General features: G+C 39.9%; 3 protein-coding genes across 4 annotated transcripts; all 3 read left to right on the top strand.

The window, feature by feature from the left end:
• Positions 1–84: 84 nt before the first annotated feature.
• Positions 85–2,316, top strand: LOC113134217 (guanine nucleotide-binding protein G(I)/G(S)/G(O) subunit gamma-5-like). The gene is made up of 3 exons (XM_026313460.1): positions 85–256; positions 1,199–1,341; positions 2,040–2,316. Exons 1-2 carry the CDS (start codon positions 176–178, stop codon positions 1,322–1,324), a joined length of 207 nt encoding a protein of 68 aa, XP_026169245.1. The 5' UTR covers positions 85–175; the 3' UTR covers positions 1,325–1,341; positions 2,040–2,316.
• An 887-nt stretch (positions 2,317–3,203) lies between these two features.
• Positions 3,204–16,880, top strand: gpt (glutamic--pyruvic transaminase). Of its 2 annotated transcripts, XM_026314217.2 has the most exons (12): positions 3,204–3,351; positions 7,005–7,191; positions 11,056–11,145; positions 11,343–11,451; positions 11,611–11,744; positions 12,239–12,482; positions 13,008–13,087; positions 13,180–13,316; positions 13,749–13,923; positions 14,395–14,550; positions 15,458–15,570; positions 16,291–16,880. In XM_026314217.2, the coding sequence occupies exons 1-12, from the start codon at positions 3,317–3,319 to the stop codon at positions 16,379–16,381; spliced, it is 1,551 nt and encodes a 516-aa protein (XP_026170002.1). In that variant the 5' UTR covers positions 3,204–3,316; the 3' UTR covers positions 16,382–16,880. The 2 variants fall into 2 exon arrangements, with proteins under 2 accessions (XP_026170002.1, XP_026170000.1); XM_026314215.2 differs by lacking the exon at positions 3,204–3,351 and having other exon boundaries at positions 6,558–7,191.
• fuz (fuzzy planar cell polarity protein) lies at positions 3,358–5,506 on the top strand. Its single transcript, XM_026314218.1, has one exon. It carries the CDS (start codon positions 3,745–3,747, stop codon positions 5,050–5,052), a length of 1,308 nt encoding a protein of 435 aa, XP_026170003.1. The 5' UTR covers positions 3,358–3,744; the 3' UTR covers positions 5,053–5,506.
• Positions 16,881–21,855: the final 4,975 nt, after the last annotated feature.

The raw sequence follows: 21,855 nt of genomic DNA, 5'->3' as shown, positions 1-21,855 counted from the left end.
TTTTATTTTGTATTTTGATTTGGCTCCCCCTAGTGTCTTTCAGTAGGAGTTGCAGTCACAAATGTGAACAAGCGGAATCCGGATGTGATCGTCGTTGCTATTGTGCCAGCATCCAGCCCAGTCTCCCACCCGCAGCTCGGCGTTTATTTTTTTTCCACAAGAAATTAAATTCACAATGTCGGGTTCCTCAAATCTCGTAGCCATGAAAAAAGTCGTACAACAGCTTCGTTTCGAGGCGAGCATAAACAGAGTGAAGGTAATTTATGGGTTTATTGTTTTTCTAATGCTAAATAACGGAGCAATCTCGACCGCTAACAATGTTAGCTGGTGCCAGTTGGTGCTAGCAGCCCTGTAGTTAGCGAGGTCAGCAGACACTGGGGCTTTGTGGGGGCAGAAGAGGGAGTGTTTTACTGAATAAGTCTCACACGGTGCTGAAAATGTTTACTCTGCTTTAGGAAACAGCGATACTGTCCAGACTTCATGTTAGTAGCCGCTACGCTAGCATCCGGTAACTCAAGCTAGACCCGGGCTGTAAACTAGCTTAACAAACGCTAAACCGACTTGATAATTAACCAGATCGGTAACATCGTCATCAGTCAACACTGTTTCACAGCATATTACATACTATTGCTCACATTTTGCTTTAAAATGATATGATATTGAAAACTTGGTGCCTGCTCCCTGTTACTAGTTCATCAAATAACATGATTTAAACAGAAGTATGTGGGTGTACTCACTATTACTACTACTGAAGAGGATGTAAACAGTTCATTAGCTACCTACTTTGTGCCACTCACTAGGGAAGTACAACCAAGAGTTTAAAAACCAAGAAAAACTTAGCAAATCACCACATATGAGAATTAGCTTTGCATTTGTAATAATTTCTTCTTAAAAAACGACCAAGTTGTTGTATCAAGCTTCTTATATTTTATTCTCCTTTCGGTAAATGAATTTATTAATATTTGCGGCTCTAAAGTGAACCTAAAATACTTCATTCTGTCATGGTTTTACAAGATGCAAACCTTTAAAGAACTCCAGTATTTCAGCGATTCAGTTGAATTCAGTTGTGTGTGTGATTGATTAAATTTAAAAAAAAGTCAAACTTTAAGCAACAGAGAGCACAATATTTCAGCTTTTCATACCTAGCAAAATGTGAGCTTTTTGAAAAAAAAACGGGATGGTCCTCTTTTGTCACCAGGTCTCCCAGGCAGCTGCAGACCTTCAACAGTTTTGCATACAGAACGCCTTGCAGGATCCTCTGCTTACCGGTGTGTCTTCCAGCACCAACCCATTCAGGCCACAGAAGGTCTGCTCCTTTTTGTGAAACCACTGTGTTCATTGGTGAGTCAGCCATCCTTTTGGCACATTCACTCATACCAGACATCAGTGTGATGTCTAAAAAGGTTTTATGAAAAGGGCTGAAGAGTCCCTGAAGTAATGGTCAGAATTTCTGATGAAACTGAGAATAACAGGTATTTTAATTTGAAAGTCATCTGTGAAACGTTGATAGTCTCTTTCACAATAAAACAATAACTCAGGTGGGCATGAATATCTTAGTGTTAGAGGGAAACATCCATAGAAACTGCTCCAGAATAATGGACTTCCTTGCAGTGTTCCAAACTAAAATTTTCTCCTAAAGATGGTGAAAGCCACACTTCACTGAGATACTAATAGTACAGTTTACTTGTGTTAAGTTGCCACACTGTACCAATAATATTAATAGTTGTTATTGCTATTTGAGGATTTATGAAACTGTAGAAAATTTTAGCAGTACATAAGACCGTAAATTACATGGTTTTGTAATTACACTGTTGAGAAATCATAATGTCTCTCTATCTGTACAAATATCCTCGTCTGTTGAATAAAATCTCCACTAATAAACTTAATAAACTTATGTTTACCCACACAGTCCTATAAATTGAAACATTCAATATGTTTTTAAGAAACCAAATCTATTTAAGTTCATTGGTAACTGTTAAAAATCAAACCCCATTTCTGATCTTTCTGTTTCTGTTTCTTGTTTTATTTTTGTGCTGCAGGCCTTCATTTTGATGATACAGGGAAAAGTTGACCTCAACACTGCTCCTCATGCCAAGCCATTATACTGCCACGGGATCTCTTAAGTCTAAAATGCATTGTCAAGAAGATAACCATCTATTTTCAGCCACAGTAGAAGAAAAGGTGGTGTTTTTATTTTTCATGGCACAGTGTGATTTTTGAGTAAATTATTGTGCCTTTTCTATTGTTCTATTGTAGTCATCACTGTTCTGGACTTTTTGTATTTAATGAATAAAAAAACTTTCTTTACTACTCCAAGGCTTTGTTGATTGGCAGTTTGTGTTTTCTGTTATTTGTTTTTTGACAGCATTGCAAGACAACTGCTTGGAAAAAAGCAGATAGAGTGCTGTCAGAGGTGTTTTAAATTATTCTATATATACTAATAAAGACAGCAGATTTTTCGATTATGATATAGAAAAAAATGAAGAGATTACCTTAAAAGATTCTGCATTTCTTACATTCTATGTTTCAGTGCAATAAAGGATCAATGTCTGGCTTTTAGTTGCTAGTTTTACAACTAATAACTTTAGAAAAATATGTTTTGGCCCAGTTGGTATTTGCTCCTAGAGTGTGTAAAAAATGTTGGTTGTGTATTTGTGATAGAGCAGGTTGTTAATGATTGATTGATTTTTTAAAAAACAGTTACAAGAAAAATATTTCCATTAAAGTTTTACTTAGGAGCACATAAACATGATCAGCCAGGAAAAAAAATACAAAAGTAGACTATAAGCAACATTGTAAAATTAATCTCTCTTAAATTCAGGGTGTTATGGCAAATTATAAACAGAAATTACAAAATTATGGAATTAGACGTAATTAAATATAATGAACAGTGGGTATATATTTTATTGAAGATTTTTTTCTGTCTCAGACTAAATGTAGAAAGTAGCATAAAATAAGAGTGATATAAAACACAAGTACATCACGTTTGTAGAGTAAATATACAGTCTTTAACTTACATTATATGCATATGTGACTGACAATACCACCATGTTAGAACACAATCATACATGTAATTATTAAAATACTACGAATAAAGATAAACAATCCCGTGTTTGTGAAACCAGTGATGGTAATTGCCATATAGCGGTTGTCTCAGTTCTCGCGAGAGGTGATGCAACGTCAACTCTCCGGGAAGAGTTCCGGACTGAACCCAGGTCGGTGTTGATCTCCCGCTCGTTCAGCGGTTACACCAGAGCTCGTCCCTGATAACTGCAGCTCGACCAGCCGAATGCAACCGTCCTCACCAGGCTGAAGAATGAATCATGGGACATCGTTACTGTGGAAACGACGGTAACCTCTTTTGTTAACCTAGCATTTTAAATACTTGTCGCTAACAAAACAAGCAATAGCAATATTTAACGTAAGTGAACCGGCGGTATGTCCGCAGACAGCTAGGGTCGCTGCCGTTGGTTGTACCTGGTTTCAGATAACGGTTTAAAGTTAACGCGAACGTTACTGATGCTAACGGCTTACCAAGGTGCACACCCTAGCTGATGCAATGCTAGAGCCAGATTTATAGCGGCTCCCTAGCCGGTTTTCTTACTTCAATGATTGTTGTAATAACGTTAACTCGTAAAGAGCATTGAGTGACGTTACGTTAGTTGACCGGGTCAATAATCTGCTGTAACGCTAGGTGACTCTATTTTACGTGAGAGTTAACCAGAGATAGTTAGCTAAAATCTCATGATGATGCTCCAGGATGGGTCAACACAGCTCATCTGCCTCACAGCTAGTAGCGGTGTCCCCCTTTTCACGAGGGGAGCCTCCAAACAGCTACCCTTCTCTGTCATCGGCTCCCTCAATGGTGTTCACATGTTCGGCAGTGGCCAGGGGGTAGCGTTGTCCTGCTGTGAGACTGAAGGCGGGGGGAAGGTGGCGTGGAGAGTCTTTCAGGACAGTGTGATGCTCATTGCTGTGAGTGGAGGTGGGAGACATGGTGCAGGCAGCAGCAAAGAAGAAGAGGTCCATTTACAGCGCCTGCTGGAGAATGTGTGGAATTGTATGGTGCTGGTTTTGGGGCAGGATGAGCTGACCAACATGAGAAATGTTGAGAGGCTGAAGAGAGACTTGCGCTCCTGCTTTAGCATCATTGATCAGCTGCTGGAGGACAGGCAAGAAGGGATCCTGGGTAACCTGACACACTGCACTGATTCACTGATACCGCCAAACACCACTGTAATTCAAGAGGCTGTGGACAGCTTTGCTAAGGCTGCAGACAGTGAGTTTGGTTGCCTCATTGTCCATGGTCGGATAGCTGCAGCAACTGAGAAGTGGTGGCGCCTTGCACCGCAGGAAGTCGTACTGCTCTCTGCTTTGGTGCGTACTCTCTCAGGTTCAGGATCAGCTTCTTGTGATTACCCAGTTTTCCTTCCTCAAGGAAGCCCTACTGTGGCCCACCGTCTGCTCCGCTTTCATCTGCTCCCTGGGGCAGATGTATGCGTGCTGTGTGGTCCCACACCTTCCTTGCATAGAGCTGAGACCGAGCTTGTGGGTCGTTTCTGGTCACCCCTGGTGGAGACCCTAAGAGACTGCCTGGCTGTTGGAGAGCGCTGCTTACCAGGATCTGTATCCTTGCGTCCTGATGTGCTGGCACTTCTACTCATTAACCGTGAAACACGTCGCTCAGTCTCTTGTGTGCGAACATCCACTAATCATCCACCCTGTGCCCCTCTGTTACCCTCCAAGGCCCGCTGCTGGGAGCTTCTGAAGCTATTCTACATCTTCAGCATTAAACACTACTTCATGCAGGAGGAGACTTTGTGTGTCACTCCAGAGGAGAGGGCTCACAAAACTAACACTGAAGACTTTGTCCATGGTTTCTCCCATCAGCCAATACATTGCTATTTAGTTACAGAAGAGTGCAAAAGCTATGGACTTCAAACCCCACAGCACCAGCTCTTCCTGCTTATCCCACTGTCAGTGCCCACCTTCGCGCTGCGTACGGTGGCCACACAGACTCTTTCTGATATAGTTGCAGCCACTGGGTTTTAGCCAATAATGGTTTTAACGGAACAGTTCACTTAACCATTGTCATTTTGACATAATTATAAGAAGAAGAAATTAACAGATGAATATTTAGTTGTAATGTGAATTCACTGTTTTGGTTTTCCCTCATATTGTTACAGCTGCCTGCAACTATATACAATTATGTGTTCATCAAATCTACAATAGAGACATAAAATTCAGTTTCCATCTGTTCAGCTTTTGTAAATATATTGACTAAAGAAACACTGGTAAGTGAAGTCAATAGGACCAATAGGAAAAAATCCCACTGCTACTCTCACCATTTTTACTAAACTGCTGCTTAAAATGTTAATACTGATAACTGATAACAGTTCCACACCAAAGTGAACATCTTCGAACTTGCTTTTTATGTAAGACAAAAAAATCACTGTAAAAATTGTGTCTAGCATCACTGGCTTCAAGGCTATTACTGTCACAGTGAGCAAAATCTCAGTCCAAATTCTCTTTGCTGTCACTACTGTATCTAAAATCTTTTTTGAACAATCGTGAAAGAAATAAACACTGATAACTAAGTATGTACTATTTGATCATTTGCAGCGTTTGGCTTAAAAGAAAATTAAATCATTAGTTTGTCTCCTCTGATGTAATGATGAGAAAGTTTTGCCCTCTATTGGTTGAACCTTTCATTGCAAAACTGGGTGAATGCAAATAAACTTGGCAAAAAGGACAAAACTTCTAAGCATGCTGAACTTTACACATAATCAAAAGGGAAATGATAGGAAATATGTAAACCTTTACATTGAAGGCAGTGAGTTTTATCCACAGTCACACTGAGGATCTATATCATCAGATACTCTGCTTTATTTCTCTTTGGGCTGGTGTTGTGTGTGCGCATTCCTGAGTGAGAAGAGGCTGTCAGAACAGGATATATGCTGCGTTGCCTCAGAGGCAACCCCAGTTTAACCTGACAAAAAAAAGTGTGAAATCTGAGCCAGTGCCAGTGCAGACTAGAACAAGTGAACTTGTTCAGGCAGTTTGACCGCTATCATGAAAGGCCTTTAAACACGGAGCAAAAGTAGCACTGCATGTACACGCTTTTATATATATTTCAACAAGAGTCATTTTCTATCAAAGCCAGTGATATTTTTAATTTAAATCGTAGCATCTATACAAAACCAACCGAGCAGATGAAGGGCCCCTAAATAGATAACTCAAAATAAGAGACGCCCTTGTTATTATTTTGTTCAATTAGCCTTCACAATCTCGTCTTTACCCGCATGGAGCACATGGACAAAATCGAGATGCCTCGCAGCGAGCTCAGGCCAACGCTGGAAGCTGCATCCGGTTCCCTGTCACTTGTCTCTGAGCTAGGTCTGTACTCCAAATCTGGTTCAGGTTCAGTAACTGGAGAACCGACCCTGGCTGATGGCCTTATGGCGTATGTGGTATGTGGTAACTAATGGGAGGGGGTGGGATGAAGATGAAGCCACACAAAGGGGAGGGTTACGTTTCGGGGGGGGACTTGTAGTGTTGTCCTGTGCAGGGAGCATACCCCAAAAATGTCTCAGTGGAAAACTTGAGGCGGTGTATGTAGATGCATCCAGGGTGCTTTTATCAAAGTTTAGTTGAATCCTCGTTAGCACTATCACCCCAGAAAAGTCCAAAGGTCTGCGCGCTTAGTCATTTTAGGGCCGCGGGGGCTCCACTTGCACAACTTTGATTTCGCTCCTCTCTGGTGAAGTGCAGGCGTGGCGCAGGTCTCTGTCGCACCTCAGAGGATTTTCAAGTTACCGACGTGTTGAAAGAGCAAACAGTAAAATGTCAGCCGCACGGATTGGACTGATGTCGCCCAGAACCGTCTGGCCTTTAAGCCGGGTTCGAAAGGAATTGTTAGGCGGTACACATGGAGCGCAGCGGCCCGGTGGTGATCCCAGGGTCCGCGCACTGACCTCTCCCCTCCTCTTCTCTTCTCCCGGCAGAGCCTTGTCGAGTCTGAGTGCGACGCGGCGTGGTCTTCCCAAAGAGAAAATGTCCGAGAATGGAGTGGTGCCCCGGGCCAAGGTGTTGACCATCGACACCATGAACCCCACGGTGAAGAATGTGGAGTACGCGGTGAGGGGGCCCATCGTGGCGCGGGCTGTGGAGCTGGAGCGGGAGCTCAGCGAGGTTTGTGTCACTTTCTCGGTCTGATCTTTTCTCATCTGTTTCCTCCGTGGAGCATGCTTTCCATCTCACTTATCTTTACAGACACACATCTAATCTCTGGAATGCTTGTTGTTGTCTCTATCAACACATCAGAAAGTTGCAGTCTTATCTCACTGACTGTCGCAAAGCTGTGTCCCTTTCCATTGACCGACAGAAGCCACTTTACCCAGTATATTTGGGTACTTTACCCATTTTACTTTTACTGTATTTGAATCAAAATATATATCAGTTAGGGTGTGCAATTGTTTGCAACAGCTTTGAACCTCTTTGAAGTTTGTATGTAACTTTGATTTTAAACCCATTTTACATCGTAGTTGAGACGGGTCTGAATGCTTTGCTGCCGATAAGTGCTTGTGTTATTTGCTTCCGCACTGAGCCAGTCAATACCTTTCTCTTGTTACAATCCCAGGTTTCTGTGTTTCCAACGTTATTCCAACAGAACACGGTTCATGTTAGATCTTGCGCCTTACATGTTCTCTTGTCAAAGTCCATCAGTTAGTAATCCCGGAGGGGCCTGATGACATACGGTGTGTAGACTGGTATGATCCAGATGAATGGGCCATTTGTCACTTTCCGTTTTTGTTTGGTCCTCACTGTTAATTTGTAAACCTTTTTTTTCCTGAGCTATCTAAGAGAGAGGTAAAAGTTCATAGTCTGAGTTACTCATTGTGACTGTTTCTGTTCAAACTGGATTTACCGTCTGTGTTTCAGTGGCAGACCTCCTGCAGATGTAAGCCTCAGTTAGCCTCTAAAAATTCCCATTGTTCGACTTGACTCATCTGTTCACTGCTTTTCCACAGCTATGGTTTGAAAGTAAAGATAAAAAGATAAGAATGGAAATTTTGTTATATATTATCGTTTATATCCAGCATTTTAAGTCAGAACCTTTAAGTCAAAGTGATTTTGTGTTATATCCAAGGCATAAGTGGTCCTTTCCATGTTACTGTAACTATAAATTCAGACCATTTGTGCACTGTCTGATCCCTTCCACTGACACTGTTTATGGTGATGTGGCAACCAGCTGTCAGTGTACTGAGTGCAGCCTGCTGTGAAAACTGTCATCTCTTGAGTGCTGTGCTCAGGAAGGGATGAGTATGCGAACAAGCTCAGGTGAATGGCACAGTGTCTTTGGCCAGCATGGACTGAAATGATAGTGGTGACCTTTTTAAACAGGTAGTTCACTAGCCACAATGATTTTTGTGTTGTTTGTTCTAACCAATGCTTATCTGCAGCTGGTCTTCCTATCTCTGTGGGATAGGTTTACTTACGTTCTTCATAAACGTACAAGACTTTCAAGTGTTTTTAAATTGATATCTAGATGTTTAAAAAGCAGAAGAAATTGAATTTGGGTTCAGTTGTTAAAACTCAGCCAAGGAACAGGGACGAGCATTTTCAGGGATGCGTCTCCTGCTTAGGAAGTTTTTATTCATCACACTTCTATCTAGGGCAGGAGGAGCACTGCAGTTTGTTTTTTCACTAACTGCAGAATGTCCCACTGCCAGTCTTTTTAGTAGTAAAATAAGCAGAAGGCAAACATGTACTTCAAGACATCAGCTGCAGACTTTTCAGCTTACTGTCCAAAGACTTTTAACAGTTTTGACAAAATGCATTCACTTTCAATTTCAAACACCACCTTCTCCATGCTAAAGTGTTGGATTACTTTGGGAAAAAGGACACAGTGGTAATCAGTCTTTTAGTCTGTGAATTAAACAGACATGAATGCACATTGTGATCCCCTACTCCAGTTTCCTACATGCCTTGTTTTTTGGGATACAGGATTTTCTTTCTTCAATTACACTAGAACTAGTAGGTTGTTCAATAATAAGTAATGGGTTCAGTTCAGAGCATTTCCTAACGGGGAGCAGAACCCAGAGCCAACTGTGATCCAACTGACAGTACCAGATAACAAGGGCACAGACTAAGCTTTCACATTTGGTTATTATTTTGTGGGCTTTGTTATGTCCTAATGAATAGCAGTCTGACAGTGAATGGGGACCATTTGAGAGAGCTGCTATAGGGGCAGACCATGAACACAGAAGGCTAGTCTTTGTGAATCTCTCTTTACATATTCTACCACAATGCAGCACAGTATTAAAACCTTTAAAATGTTTTTTTTTTCTTGTAGAAGTTATGATGAACTTGATCCTGCATTCTAGATTTATTTGGTAATGGCTGACAACTAACATGTGATGCAGTGACGCAAAATTAATTTTCTTATCTTCGTTTATCTGAACTTTATACTGTTATTAGTCACAATGTCATGTAAACACATCTGCTATAAAGATTTAACAGTAACAACAAATGCTGCTTGAAGTTAACATTGAGAACACCAGTTCACCTTCTGTTTGAACTTCAGAATTGTTTGTTTGAATGCTTTATCAGTGATGGAGGGCAAAAAGCACAGGCCTTTCAAGTCACTTCTCAGGAGTAGAGGTCAGTTGTTTTCTGAAAAATATCCTCATCGTGAATGGGTGGTTCAGCTGACCTAGGGGTGTTTTTCACCCTGTATAATGTTACTGGGCCAGACTGAGGGACGCCTTACGTGTGTGACCAATGAGAGCCAGACACTCGTGTTTCTTAAGTTTTGAATTGGATTGGACATTTGAAACAGTCAAGCCTTTTTGATTTCTTCAGGGTGTCACCGTTAGGTTCAACTTGTGGCTTCTCTGCAGTGTCACTCTTCCTAACATCTGGTGTTAGCAGCATGTGTGTGGGTGTGCATGCTTGTTTGTGCACATGCCTGCATTCCTGACCTCAGTCAGTGGTCTCAGCTGCTCAGGAGATTATCTTTCAGAAACATTATATTATATTTGCTTGGAAAACAGCAAATACATCTCATTATTTTTTATTTTTGACATGTGATTTACTGCTTTGCTGTCATACATTAAGTTTTCTCAGTCTGCACCACGGTTGTTTTAGGCCTTTGTTTAATGTATGTCTGTGTGTTTATGTGTTAGAAGGTTAATGGTATCAGTAAGATAAGAGAATTTGCTCAGGTTGAAACTTGGTTCTCACATTTGCAGATACTTTAACATTGCTGCAAATACACTTCTTTTTTTTAACCAAATTATGTCTGTCTTGTGAGCAGTATAGCAGTGTAACCATACATATGCATACATTTCCGTCAATAAGGACTTGTGCTTAACTTTAGTGACAGTGAACATCAGTGTGCATGAGAACAGGTTAGCCTAAGATAGTTGAGTTTCACATTTTGTCTTAATGAAAGTGAGACTGATGCATTGAGTTTATATTGGTACCCAGAACCTATGGGTACAGGACTTGTGAAATTTCATCAGAAACCTGGAGATTAGAGCTGCCTTTTCTAAGCAAAGTTATGTTTAAATTTACTGTTCTTCTCCATAACACATTGTGCATGTTCTTAAATCCTGTGTGGAATAAACCAAATTTTTGGAAGAATGTGAAATTTACTTTTCCACTGCCCCTATAATCACTACTGACTGACTAAATTAAAGGAGAGTGAATTTGCAAGGGGTTTTTGGATAAACCACTGAACCCACTGTGTGTTGTGCAGCTGCTGGGCTGATAGCGTCCTGGGGCATAAATGTTTATGGAAAATTTTTGTTTGAATCCCATGTGAAGGCACAGGGTCAAGGTTATTAAGGTGCAGTCGGAGTTCTGAGCCAACCCTATTTTCTTTTGACAAATTAAACCAGGTTTATTATAGGCTGTTAACCATTGTACATGTCAAAGTGATATTACTTCAGTGAAGAAATGCTCTTATTGTTATTGTTAACATTGTCAACATTTTTTTTTTTTTTTTTTAGGTATATAATAATTTCTGTATCTTTTGTTTATGTTCTGCAGGGAATGAAGAAGCCTTTTGCTGAGGTCATCAAGGCAAACATTGGTGATGCACATGCTATGGGCCAGCAGCCAATCACTTTCTTCCGGCAGGTCTGCTTCTAAGCCCTTCCCCCATCTGATCATCTAAATATAGCATCTCCCCTCTTACTTCTGAATTTTTAATAAACTGATTTATTCCTTAAAGATTATGATGTAAATCATTGTTTCTAGTTTTGGGCAGTAATCCATGCAGTATTTTTTACAATGTCCCTTTCACCCTTTATGATGACACCTCTCATTGTTTCAAGGTCTTGGCGCTCTGCTCCTACCCTGAACTGCTAAATGACAGTACATTCCCAGAAGATGCCAAAAGTAGAGCATACCGCATTCTGCAGTCCTGCGGCGGGAACAGTATGGGTGTGTATGGAATTTGCATAACCACAGATTTTAATTATCACCTCTAGTCTCTTTATGAGTTCTTTGGGTGTTAAATTATGGTTTCTGATAGTGCATTGTTGTGTCAAGGCTTTAAGCTGTCATAGCATCTTTCATTATCTCCCCATGAATCTCCCTCAGGTTCCTATAGTGCCAGTCAGGGCATAGACTCTGTGCGTCAGGATGTGGCCCACTACATTGAGCGAAGGGATGGAGGTGTGCCCTGTGACCCAGACAACATATACCTCACCACAGGAGCCAGTGATGGCATTATGGTACAAAATGTGTCACTTTTGTCTCTTTGTGTCTATGCTTGTTTTCTCTAAATTAAATAATGACATGAATAATGAAAATTGTAGCACTCCAGTAATAATGAAACAAGTTACATCATGTCTTCATCATTTTGTGGTATTTTAGTTTATAACATTGAACTGACAAAATAGAAGCATTTTGGCACAAATTCACCCTCTCAGCACATATAAGCGAGTTTTCTTGAAGGACAACAAACATACACAGAAAAAGTTGAGGTATACAAGGTCAAGATACTTCTAAAATTAGATTGCTGATGGCCAACGTTTGTGTGTCCTTGTGTCAGGCTTCATTCAGCACCCAACTTAAGCTCAGTATACAAGAAGTGCACCTGTACCCTTGTCTTAAGCTTTTACACAAATGTACATGCAGACAAAGTTACTGTCTATATAATCTAAATTATGGTCACTTGTTAACATATCTAGGATTAACTATATTCATCTTTCTCCTGTAATCTCAGACAATGCTGAAGCTGCTGGTGTGTGGTGAAGGTGCCACCCGTACAGGCGTTATGATTTCTATACCTCAGTATCCCCTGTACTCGGCTGCACTGGCTGAACTCGGCGCCGTGCAGATCAACTATTATCTTAATGAAGAAAAATGCTGGAGTCTGGACATCAGCGAGCTGCAGCGTGCTTTAGACGAAGCCCGGCACTATTGTAGCCCAAGAGCTTTGTGTATCATCAATCCTGGAAACCCAACTGGTAAACTGTCTTTAAATTTTTTTTTTTTTCAAAATTAATGTCATAATACTTTCTTTCAGTAATAACTAACTTGAAGAAGTTGTTTTGTTCACCTATTAAATAAACCAGGAACTAATATAGTGTCAGTTACAGTTCACTCAAGGTTCACTTGCATTTTCTGGAACTTCCCACTACATCTCAAAAACTTTAATTATATGGCTTTTTTTTTTTAGATAGTTTACAAAGATGGAGAGAAGAAACAAACAAGGGGAAAGGGTGGTGTGACATTCCCCTTGTGGAATCAGAATGGGAACATTGCAGGCATGTTGTACACATCCTACCCAGTTGATTAGTTGATTAGGCCCATCAGGATGCCCTGGGTTCCTCTTACTTGAGATTAAATCTTGGTATAGACACCATTAGCAGATCAAACCACAGATTTCACTACTCAAAGAAGATTCACTAGGTGGCAGCAGAACAGCAGAAGTACCTGCCTGGTCACCACTTCAGACCATTTCTCATAATGAGCATCCTATTCTTTCACAGGTCAGGTCCAGAGCAGACAGTGCATTGAGGATGTAATCCGATTTGCAGCAAAAGAACGTCTCTTCCTCATGGCTGATGAGGTACTGTCTCTGCATCTTTTTAAACATCTACCACCTCTATTATCTATTTCGCCCAATCACCCTTCATCTGTCATTCTGTCTACATCTCCCAGGTGTACCAGGATAATGTGTATGCTGAGGGTTGCCAGTTCCACTCTTTCAAGAAGGTTCTGTTTGAGATGGGGCCAGAGTACTCGAATACAGTGGAACTGGCATCCTTCCATTCCACTTCGAAGTGTTACATGGGAGAGTAAGTCTTACTTTTATGTTGATAAGACCTAATGACAGTAATGTTTACAGGTAAATCCCAATTCCATCATTTGTGTCTTTTCTTTGCATCTTATGTGCATGAGACTAAGATAAGAAAAATGTTGAGGAGAGAGGAAATATGAGACCTTAGACACTGGAATCATCCAATCACCACTGATTTCCAATTAAAAGGTTTGTTGGGTCATAATAAAACGTTTGTGAAGGATGGTCTCATGTATCCCCGCTCATAGTGCCTCCAGGCATCCTGTTGTTTCTCGATCCTTGGGACTGGAATGTCAGGTCGAGCAAGGAATGTGGAACGATCAAATAAGAGAATTGGGATGTACACTGTATTTGCTGTAACCTGTTGGATTTGCATCTTTATATTTGGGGTCAAGTAGGTTACATTATAATGTTTTCAACTCTCTCTTAGGTGTGGTTTCCGTGGAGGCTACATGGAGGTCATGAACATGGATGATGAGGTGAAGGCCCAACTAACGAAGCTGTTGTCAGTCCGTCTGTGTCCTCCTGTTCCTGGTCAGGCTCTCATGGACCTGGTGGTCAACCCTCCACAGCCTGGAGAGCCCTCATATGACAACTTCATCAAGGTTCCTAGTCTATATCCTATAAGTCTATTTACTCTAGGGGTGCAACATGTAATCAATAAACCAATACATTGTATTCCTACATGATTTCTTGTTATTCATCATCAATACACTGACACCAGTATGATTATACATTCTATTTACAATATTCTTTCAGCACATTTGATTTGAGCAAATCATTTGTAAATTACATTTTTCTTTTATTAATGATTAGTTTTTCATTTCCTGGGTGCAGTTTTCTTTCATTATATTATGATGTATTACACGTGATTGGCTTGTAGCACTGACTCACTGGATTAATATTAGCAGGCAAAAAGCTTTTCTTGTGGTTTTCTTCATCCTTTTAAGATCTTGATTGCTACATATGTTGTTTCCAGTCTTTCATGATTTAAGTAACGTCTCTCTTTGGTTCACTCTTCATTCTCTCTAACCTTTGTATTTCTATATTTTCTCTTTTTTTTCTTCCACATCCAGGAGCGCACAGCTACGTTAAGTGCCTTAGCAGAGAAGGCCAAACTTACAGAGCAAGTTCTGAATACTGTCCAAGGTATCAGCTGCAATCCGGTGCAGGGTGCCATGTACTCCTTCCCCCACATAACCATCCCTGAAAAGGCCATCAAAGAGGCCATGGTCAGTCCTCAACCTTCTCTTGTAAATGTTTTGAGCGATAAAAGCTTGACTGTATTTTTTCTTCAAAGAAAGGACATTGATTAGAAGCGGCAAAAAAGAAGGGAATAAAATAGACGATACAGTTATATAAGAATCTACTCAACACACATGCTAATCTACTCCCTCTTATCCAGTCCAGTTATGATTTCTTTTCACTGCCTCACAGCCCTTAGTGAATCAATGTTTTCCACTACGTACAACCCAAATGGCTGACATTAGGTACACTTGCACAAACATGGGAACAAAGCACAATGTTGGATGAAAGAACTCTTCACTGAGGTTCAGTACACTGTGCGTCCACTACCTTGTTTGCTAAAGGGAACAAATGATTTCCAATTGCTTGTTGTTTCGCTTATGTCCTGAGGTTAACTGCTTAGGAGGAATTTCAAGGAGAGTGAATGTACCAAGTCACTAAGAATCTGATTAGCATTACAGAGGATAAGGTCAGGATAAAGCTGACCTGGTGACACTTGATCAATCCCAGCGACTGCACACCATGTTGATCACACAGTTGTGGCTGTTTGATTTATTTTAAACTGTGCAAAAACACACGTTCGACTAAAAGACAGCATTTCTTTATGTCAACATTACCATTAGAGATTAAACAGAGCTCCTGTTCTCAATCTCAATACTTTGGCACTTTTCAGGTTGGGAAAGTATACAAAGGAACTCCTTTTTTAAATTATTTTTTATGAAAGCATCTGATCAAAATTAGGTGCACTTCAAATGTATTTGACCTTAAATCAGTAATCTTTTTGTATTATACTGTATACTCCAGTCTTCTTTATATTGCTGAAGTCCTCATTCAAAACCTTGTGTGATGCTGAAGGCACCTGTGCTAACGTAACTGTGGGCTCCTTTTTATCAGGAACAAGGTCAGCAGCCAGATATGTTTTACTGCATGAAGATGCTGGAGGAGACGGGGATCTGCCTTGTACCTGGGAGCGGCTTTGGTCAGAAGGAGGGAACCTACCACTTCAGGTACACAACCTTTCTGAGCCTCCAGCTGATTATTATTTTCTTGATTTTTAAAAAAAAAAATTTAAAAAAAACAGATCTATAAAAAACATCAACAAACTGAAAAATGTGTCTGTCCAAAAACCCAAAGATATTTGATTTTTTTATGAAATGCTTGATGTTTTTGCTTCAGTATGATTTAAAACATTACTTCTACTTACTTTGATCTGTATCAAATGGTCAACTGATAAATGAGTAGTTCCTTTGTAATAATGTAGCACTCGGTTGACAGTTTATTAGGTACGCCAAGCTAAAACTAATGCGGTCTAATACAACAGTCCTGCATTAAATCCAACCTAAATGACAGTTTGTTGTTTTTTTACTGTTAAGTTGAGGTGGTGATTCTGACTTTATGGTAATTTTATGTAAGATGTAATTTCTGGTGAATTTTATTGTATTATACTCCCAGGTGTTTCTATTTTTTTCCCCCTATTCATGAACATGTTTACCTTTATGCAAGTAGATTTATATTGCAGGACTGTTGTATTATAATGCATCAGTTTGGTGTACCTAATAAACTGCCAACTAAGAGAAAATGATTCATCTGACAGAATGCTCTCCTGCTATTGAATAACCTTTTAAAATAATTATGAGATTCTTCGAAGTTCCTAACAATGTGTAACTCTTATCCAAGCATCCACTCAGTTAACATTTGCCTTTTCCTTCTTCCGTTCTGCTGTACAGAATGACCATCTTGCCACCCATAGACAAATTGCAGATCCTGCTGATAAAAGTCAAGGAGTTCCACCAGAAATTCACCCAGCAATATTCTTAGATTTCCATGTGTTTTCTCTCTTTTCAAGAAGGGAGAAGCTCACCAACCACACCAACAAGAACTCAGCTAATCAGAATTTATGTCACTAACAAGTGCCTTCTCTACATTGGCTCTAGTGGTCTCTGTGATGACACACTTCAGCCTCTGCAGCTATCTCATTTGGACACTTGTGGACAGTACACAAGGCACTGTTTTGTGTCAGAAAAGACAAACATAAAAGGGAGATGTAACTAATTCAGAGACGTGTCGGGTGGGTATGAAAAATACTGTCTCATGTAACGTTCCTGTTTTAAACATATTAACTGTGTATTTGTATGAGATATAGATTGCCAAGCTTAAAAACGTACAACTGAAAACAATGTGATGCTGCTTAAAACTTTGACTACATGTAAATATTCTATTCATGTAGGCTAAACTTGACAGAATAGACAGAAGCGTCCAACTTGCATGATGATTCAGAAATGATTTTCTAGAAAGAAAATAAATGTGTCAGTCTGTGGTTTGTCTCATTATTTTGCGAAGATGTGTTTATAGACTTTAATACGTTTTGTACAGCACTTTATAAAAACCTGTTTTACGAAATGCTTAGCATTATCTGCATATATCATATAGAAGCTCACAAGAAAAGTCCATATAAATCAATAAATTCATGTATTTTTAAATTGTTAAACATTTATGCCCACAGGAATAAAGGAAAGAAATGAAGATCTGAACAAACATGAGTCTACTTGTGCTACTCACACAAATATTCTTATTCCAGAATCATTAATTAATGAACACGCTGTATTCAATTCACCACCGATGCAGTTCAATTAATGGACTGAGACAACCATATCATTTAACCATCTGCCCACAAGGGGGCAGAAGAACAAGCTGAAAACTACAAATCTACATATCATTTTCATATATATTGATGTAATAAAGTGTAACAGTTACAGATCCAGCATCTCAAAAGGACTTTTTTTTTTTTCACCAACCTCTGATGTATAGATCCCAGTCTGCTGGATGTTTTTCTTATCTGGACTGGGAGACCAACTAGAGTAAAAATGTGTAAAAAATCTAGAGCTCAGGGTTTGGTGATAGTTTTTGGGGGGGTTTGTTATTATAAGCCACCTTTTTTCACATTACACATGGTCATTTTGTTAATGCATGGTCATTTGTTAACCTAAAATATTAAGTAGTGCAGCTTTAAAATGAGGAAAATTCCATGTGCTGTTATCCTGTAATTGCCATCTCTGACAAAAACACTACAGTCTGCCTTTAATCAAACCAATTCACAGAGCCATTAGTGTCACACACATAACATATTTTTTTATCTTTGTAATATATATGAGTCCTTAAGTGTTAAGCCAAGTAAGGGACATATCTTTGTTATGTTGTGACTAAATTGATCATTTGCCAATAAATCTAGACTTCCAGTAAAGGGACACTGAGTGAGGTGGCTCCTCAAATGTCGCACGTTTGGGAGATGGTGAGATGGGAACCGTCTGCACACTATGAAACCGTCACCTCTAATAATAATGTTTAGCTTTATTTCAAGTTCAAACGGCTGGGTGTGTAGCTACCACAGCTGCCTTTATTGTCTCTATTAATCTGTCATCTATTTTATTGCCTGGTATGCTGTTTCCAAGCAAGCTGGGATGATAGATGGTACCACAGGTTAAATGTGTGTGTGTGTGTGTGTGTGTGGAGTCTGAAGACTATGTAGAGTGTGTTAAAGTGAAGCTTGTAGTTTGAAGGGGTTTTCTGCTGTCTTCTCCCCTACTCCACAGTGGCTGTCATCTTTAATTATCTTTGACAAAGGGTCTCCTGAATCCTAATTATATTGAGCTTTGTCTTTCCTGAAGCCCCTCACCATTCACTCCAGCGGCATGATGTACCCACACGTTCCACTCCCCTTCACCCCAAATTAATTGGGTGCGTTTGCATTTTTTTCCTCATCTTCTGACATCTTTTGGGAAATCAAAGGTCATCATTAGTTCGGGTGAGGATGTAGGGCGACAGAGAGGCAGTCATGCATCAGACATCGGTGCTGTCATGTGGCTGTTATGGTTATGACACTGACCAGTCTTTATTCACTGTGTACAGTCCTGTATGAGGAGATTCATATGACTGACTGGAGCAGCTTATTGAGACTCGGTGGTGTTTGTGAGTTGAGAGTCATATCGTGTTTTCTATATTCTCTCTGTGTGACAGTTATGACTGTAAAAGTCCTTTAGCAGGTCCAAGTCTTAACTTTGGATGGCATTTACAATAGCATGAAAATGAAAGGTGATCCACAGAAAATGTCACATAGGACTCACTCTAAAGGTATTCTTTGGTATAGATATATATAAATTAGTTCTTTTCATTTAACCCCTTCAAAACATATTGATCATACAAATTGCTTAATCCAATTTAACATGCATTTCTTTTTTATGTCACCTGCTTGTATACTGCTAGTGTAACACCGTCTATCTGTCTGTCTGTCTGTCTGTCCGTCTGTTGAATTTATTAAATCATTAAATTAAATTTGTTTAATTAGTAGCCCAGCTGCACTTTTTTTTTTTTAAGCTAAATGGTCGAAGGTCATTCCAGCTTTTTTGCCATGAATGCATTTTTGATTTTGTTTATTTTTTTAATGAATTAGAGGGTTGATCATGCCAGGAGGATTTCAACTGGCATGACGTGTCTGTGTTTTCCTAAGTTTGATGCTAAAAATGGAACTGATGCATTGTGGGAAAGATGAGTCAAATGAACCATCAGCACCACCAATCAACAACTGCATTGTTTCCTTGAAAGAACGGTGTGTAGTTACAACTTAGGGTTAAGCTAAACTCTGTTGTTGCAATCATTATGTTTTTGTTTCGGAGTCATTTGCATTTAGCTCTTGTGTAATTGCAGATTCATGGAAGGAAGCTTAGAGAACGAAGATCTCTGCTTCCCCTCCAATTTGTTTGGTTGTGGTTGTTTCTGAATATGAGCCTGATTTGTGTCCATATAGGATTTCATCTTTATTTCTTCATCTCCATTTTGTGTCTCTTAGAGCCTTTGTTTGAAACAAAAACCAAAAAATTATACCATCTATGGGCTGAATGGAAGTGAAAATCAGACTTAAGAAGATAAACTCAACCTACAGATTATTAGAACAGTAGTTAAACCATTGCAAAACATGCCTATTTGCTTTGTTTTAGCTTTGCTTTTTTGAACAGATTGATTTTTCTCTCACATCTTTTACATTGGACCAACTTTTAGTGGTTTTGGTGCCAGAACATGAGTTTGAAAGCAAATGTTAGTCAAACATGTTATATTTTCAGGTGCTTTGTTAAACTCTGGGGTTTTAGAGGTCCTACTGGTTTACTTTATAATTGTTAATATTTGATCCCTGGAAATGTAGTTTAATATTACCATAACTTATTTTTCACCCCTTCTTAAATCTCTACAACCTGTTCAAAAGTCATATACACTTTCACATGGCACACTCAGGTCAGTAAATGGAGAAGGGCAAATTTGGGAAAAAAAGAGAGAAGAGAAAACAGTGAGGGGGAGGGAGTGATGATGCAGAGATTGGGTGATAAATCTTGTTCTGATCAGGTTTCTCTGGTGCCCTCACACCTCAGTCTCTTTCTTGGGGTAATTAATCAATCCCAGACTAGAGGCATTGATCGGCCTCTTGCGGCCCTCGGTATGTTTACACTTCTCGATTGTATTTGCCACTAAGCCCCTCGCTGCCGCTCAATCTCATCGGCAGAAAATGTGACACTCCGCCCTCTGATGCCATCAGCGAAACGGTGCATCGATTGACATCTCGATGAAAATCAATCTACTTATTTTTTTTGTTGCATGGGGGATTTGGTTTTGCTATAATCCTTTGTTGTAATTTTGCATTCCAGGTTACAATACATAAAGTTGTGAGCAATCAAGACACTCCTGGAATGCAGGACTGAGTGTTAGCTTCACAAACTGTCAAACATCTACAAGGTTTTACCCAGATATACAGATTATTTTAAGTTTTTATTTATAAACTGCTCAAAAAAGGGGACCACTTAATCATCGGAGTATAAGACCAAGTCAGTTAAACTTCATGGATATCAATCTGTCCATTTAGGAACCAGAAGTGACTGTGAATCAGTTTCACCTGCTCTGGTGCAAATGAAGGTGACAACAGGTGCAATGGAGAGGCAGAAGCCAGACAACCCCTCACAAGGGAACGGTTTTTATATGTGGTGGCCACAGATAAATGCTCTCTACTTATCCCTCCTGAATTATTTTTCTCAAGTTTTGGAAGAACTGGCAGGCCTACTGTCGGTGCCCCGTTCTCTTCGCACATGAGGGCAGGCTCACGCTGAGCACATGTGACAGGTGTGTCTGAGGATGCCATGGTGAACGTTATGCTGCCTGTAGCATGATCAGGCATGACTGGCGTGGTGGTGGGTCAGTGACGGTCTGGAGGAGGCATATCCTTGGAGGGTCCCACAGATCTCAATGTTATAGCCAACAGTACCATGACTGCTGTCAGACACCAAGGTGAAATCCTCAGAGTAACTGTCAGACCTTATGCTGGTGCAGTGAACCCTGGGTTCCTCCCAGTCCAGGACTTTCCCCTGACCCATCTCCATCTGAGCACCTATGGGATCCAGGTCTGGAAGGAAATCCCCTACAAAGGACTCATCAGGATCATGTCTGGGACATTGTTTGGGGTGTATACAGACACATGTGGGTCATACACACTTGTGAGTCACATAATGATTTGCTGTGATGAAACTGACACAGCTTAGATGAGCCTGTGATTTTCCGTGTGATTTTGATTACAGGCTTTCATGGGTTGACGAGTTTGGTCTGAGTTTCGGACTATTGGTATGTAATTTTGTTCTGAACAAATTATACAATGTATGATAGAAAGTAAAGATTTTCAACTTCAATAAATCATTCATCAAGATCCGGTATGTGATTTAACTTTTCCCTTAATTTTTTGAGCAGCATATAATTTGAAATACAGCCATTCAAACAAACCAACTGAATGCATATCCTAATGTTTATCATCCACCTACATCTTCAGATTCCTTCCTAAACCATCAGTGCTGGTTGAAATATTTATATCCTTTTCTTAGGACAAACTAGTGGTATGTACTAGTGTAAAAGTCCTGCCTTCAGAAAATGTGCTACAGTAAACACTCAGAAAACATATCAGGCAAATATACTTGGTAATAAAAGCAGAAATGCTCATCAACCTTTTATTTTAAGGGTCCAGCATGTACACTGTTATTGAATTGTTGCTATAGTGAGATTTATGTGAAATGATAGTATAATATGATGCTAATAGCTGCTGGTGAATTAGGTCTGAAAATGTTGCTACCAGCCTTTAAAATTTATCTTAGTCAGGCCCTAAAATCTATTGCCTGCCTTCAGGCGTTTTGCATCACTGCCCACATCTCTGATTCAAGTGAAATAACAATTCAGAGAGAGTTTCAGCATGATAAGCTGAAATGAGTGTC

This window comes from Mastacembelus armatus, chromosome 17 (assembly GCF_900324485.2).
Source record: "Mastacembelus armatus chromosome 17, fMasArm1.2, whole genome shotgun sequence".
Lineage (NCBI taxonomy): Eukaryota > Metazoa > Chordata > Actinopteri > Synbranchiformes > Mastacembelidae > Mastacembelus > Mastacembelus armatus.
This window is presented reverse-complemented; position numbering and strand designations above follow the sequence as displayed.

What these genes read in the sequence shown, in the direction of transcription:
- LOC113134217 (XM_026313460.1), top strand. Translation starts at nt 176, where the DNA reads ATGTCGGGTTCCTCAAATCTCGTAGCCATGAAAAAAGTCGTACAACAG. An exon ending in CGAGCATAAACAGAGTGAAG is followed by an intron (nt 257 to 1,198) that starts GTAATTTATGGG and finishes TTTTGTCACCAG; the next exon opens with GTCTCCCAGGCAGCTGCAGA.
- fuz (XM_026314218.1), top strand. Translation starts at nt 3,745, where the DNA reads ATGATGATGCTCCAGGATGGGTCAACACAGCTCATCTGCCTCACAGCT.
- gpt (XM_026314215.2), top strand. Translation starts at nt 6,844, where the DNA reads ATGTCAGCCGCACGGATTGGACTGATGTCGCCCAGAACCGTCTGGCCT. An exon ending in CTGCGGCGGGAACAGTATGG is followed by an intron (nt 11,452 to 11,610) that starts GTGTGTATGGAA and finishes AATCTCCCTCAG; the next exon opens with GTTCCTATAGTGCCAGTCAG. An exon ending in TCTTCCTCATGGCTGATGAG is followed by an intron (nt 13,088 to 13,179) that starts GTACTGTCTCTG and finishes TACATCTCCCAG; the next exon opens with GTGTACCAGGATAATGTGTA.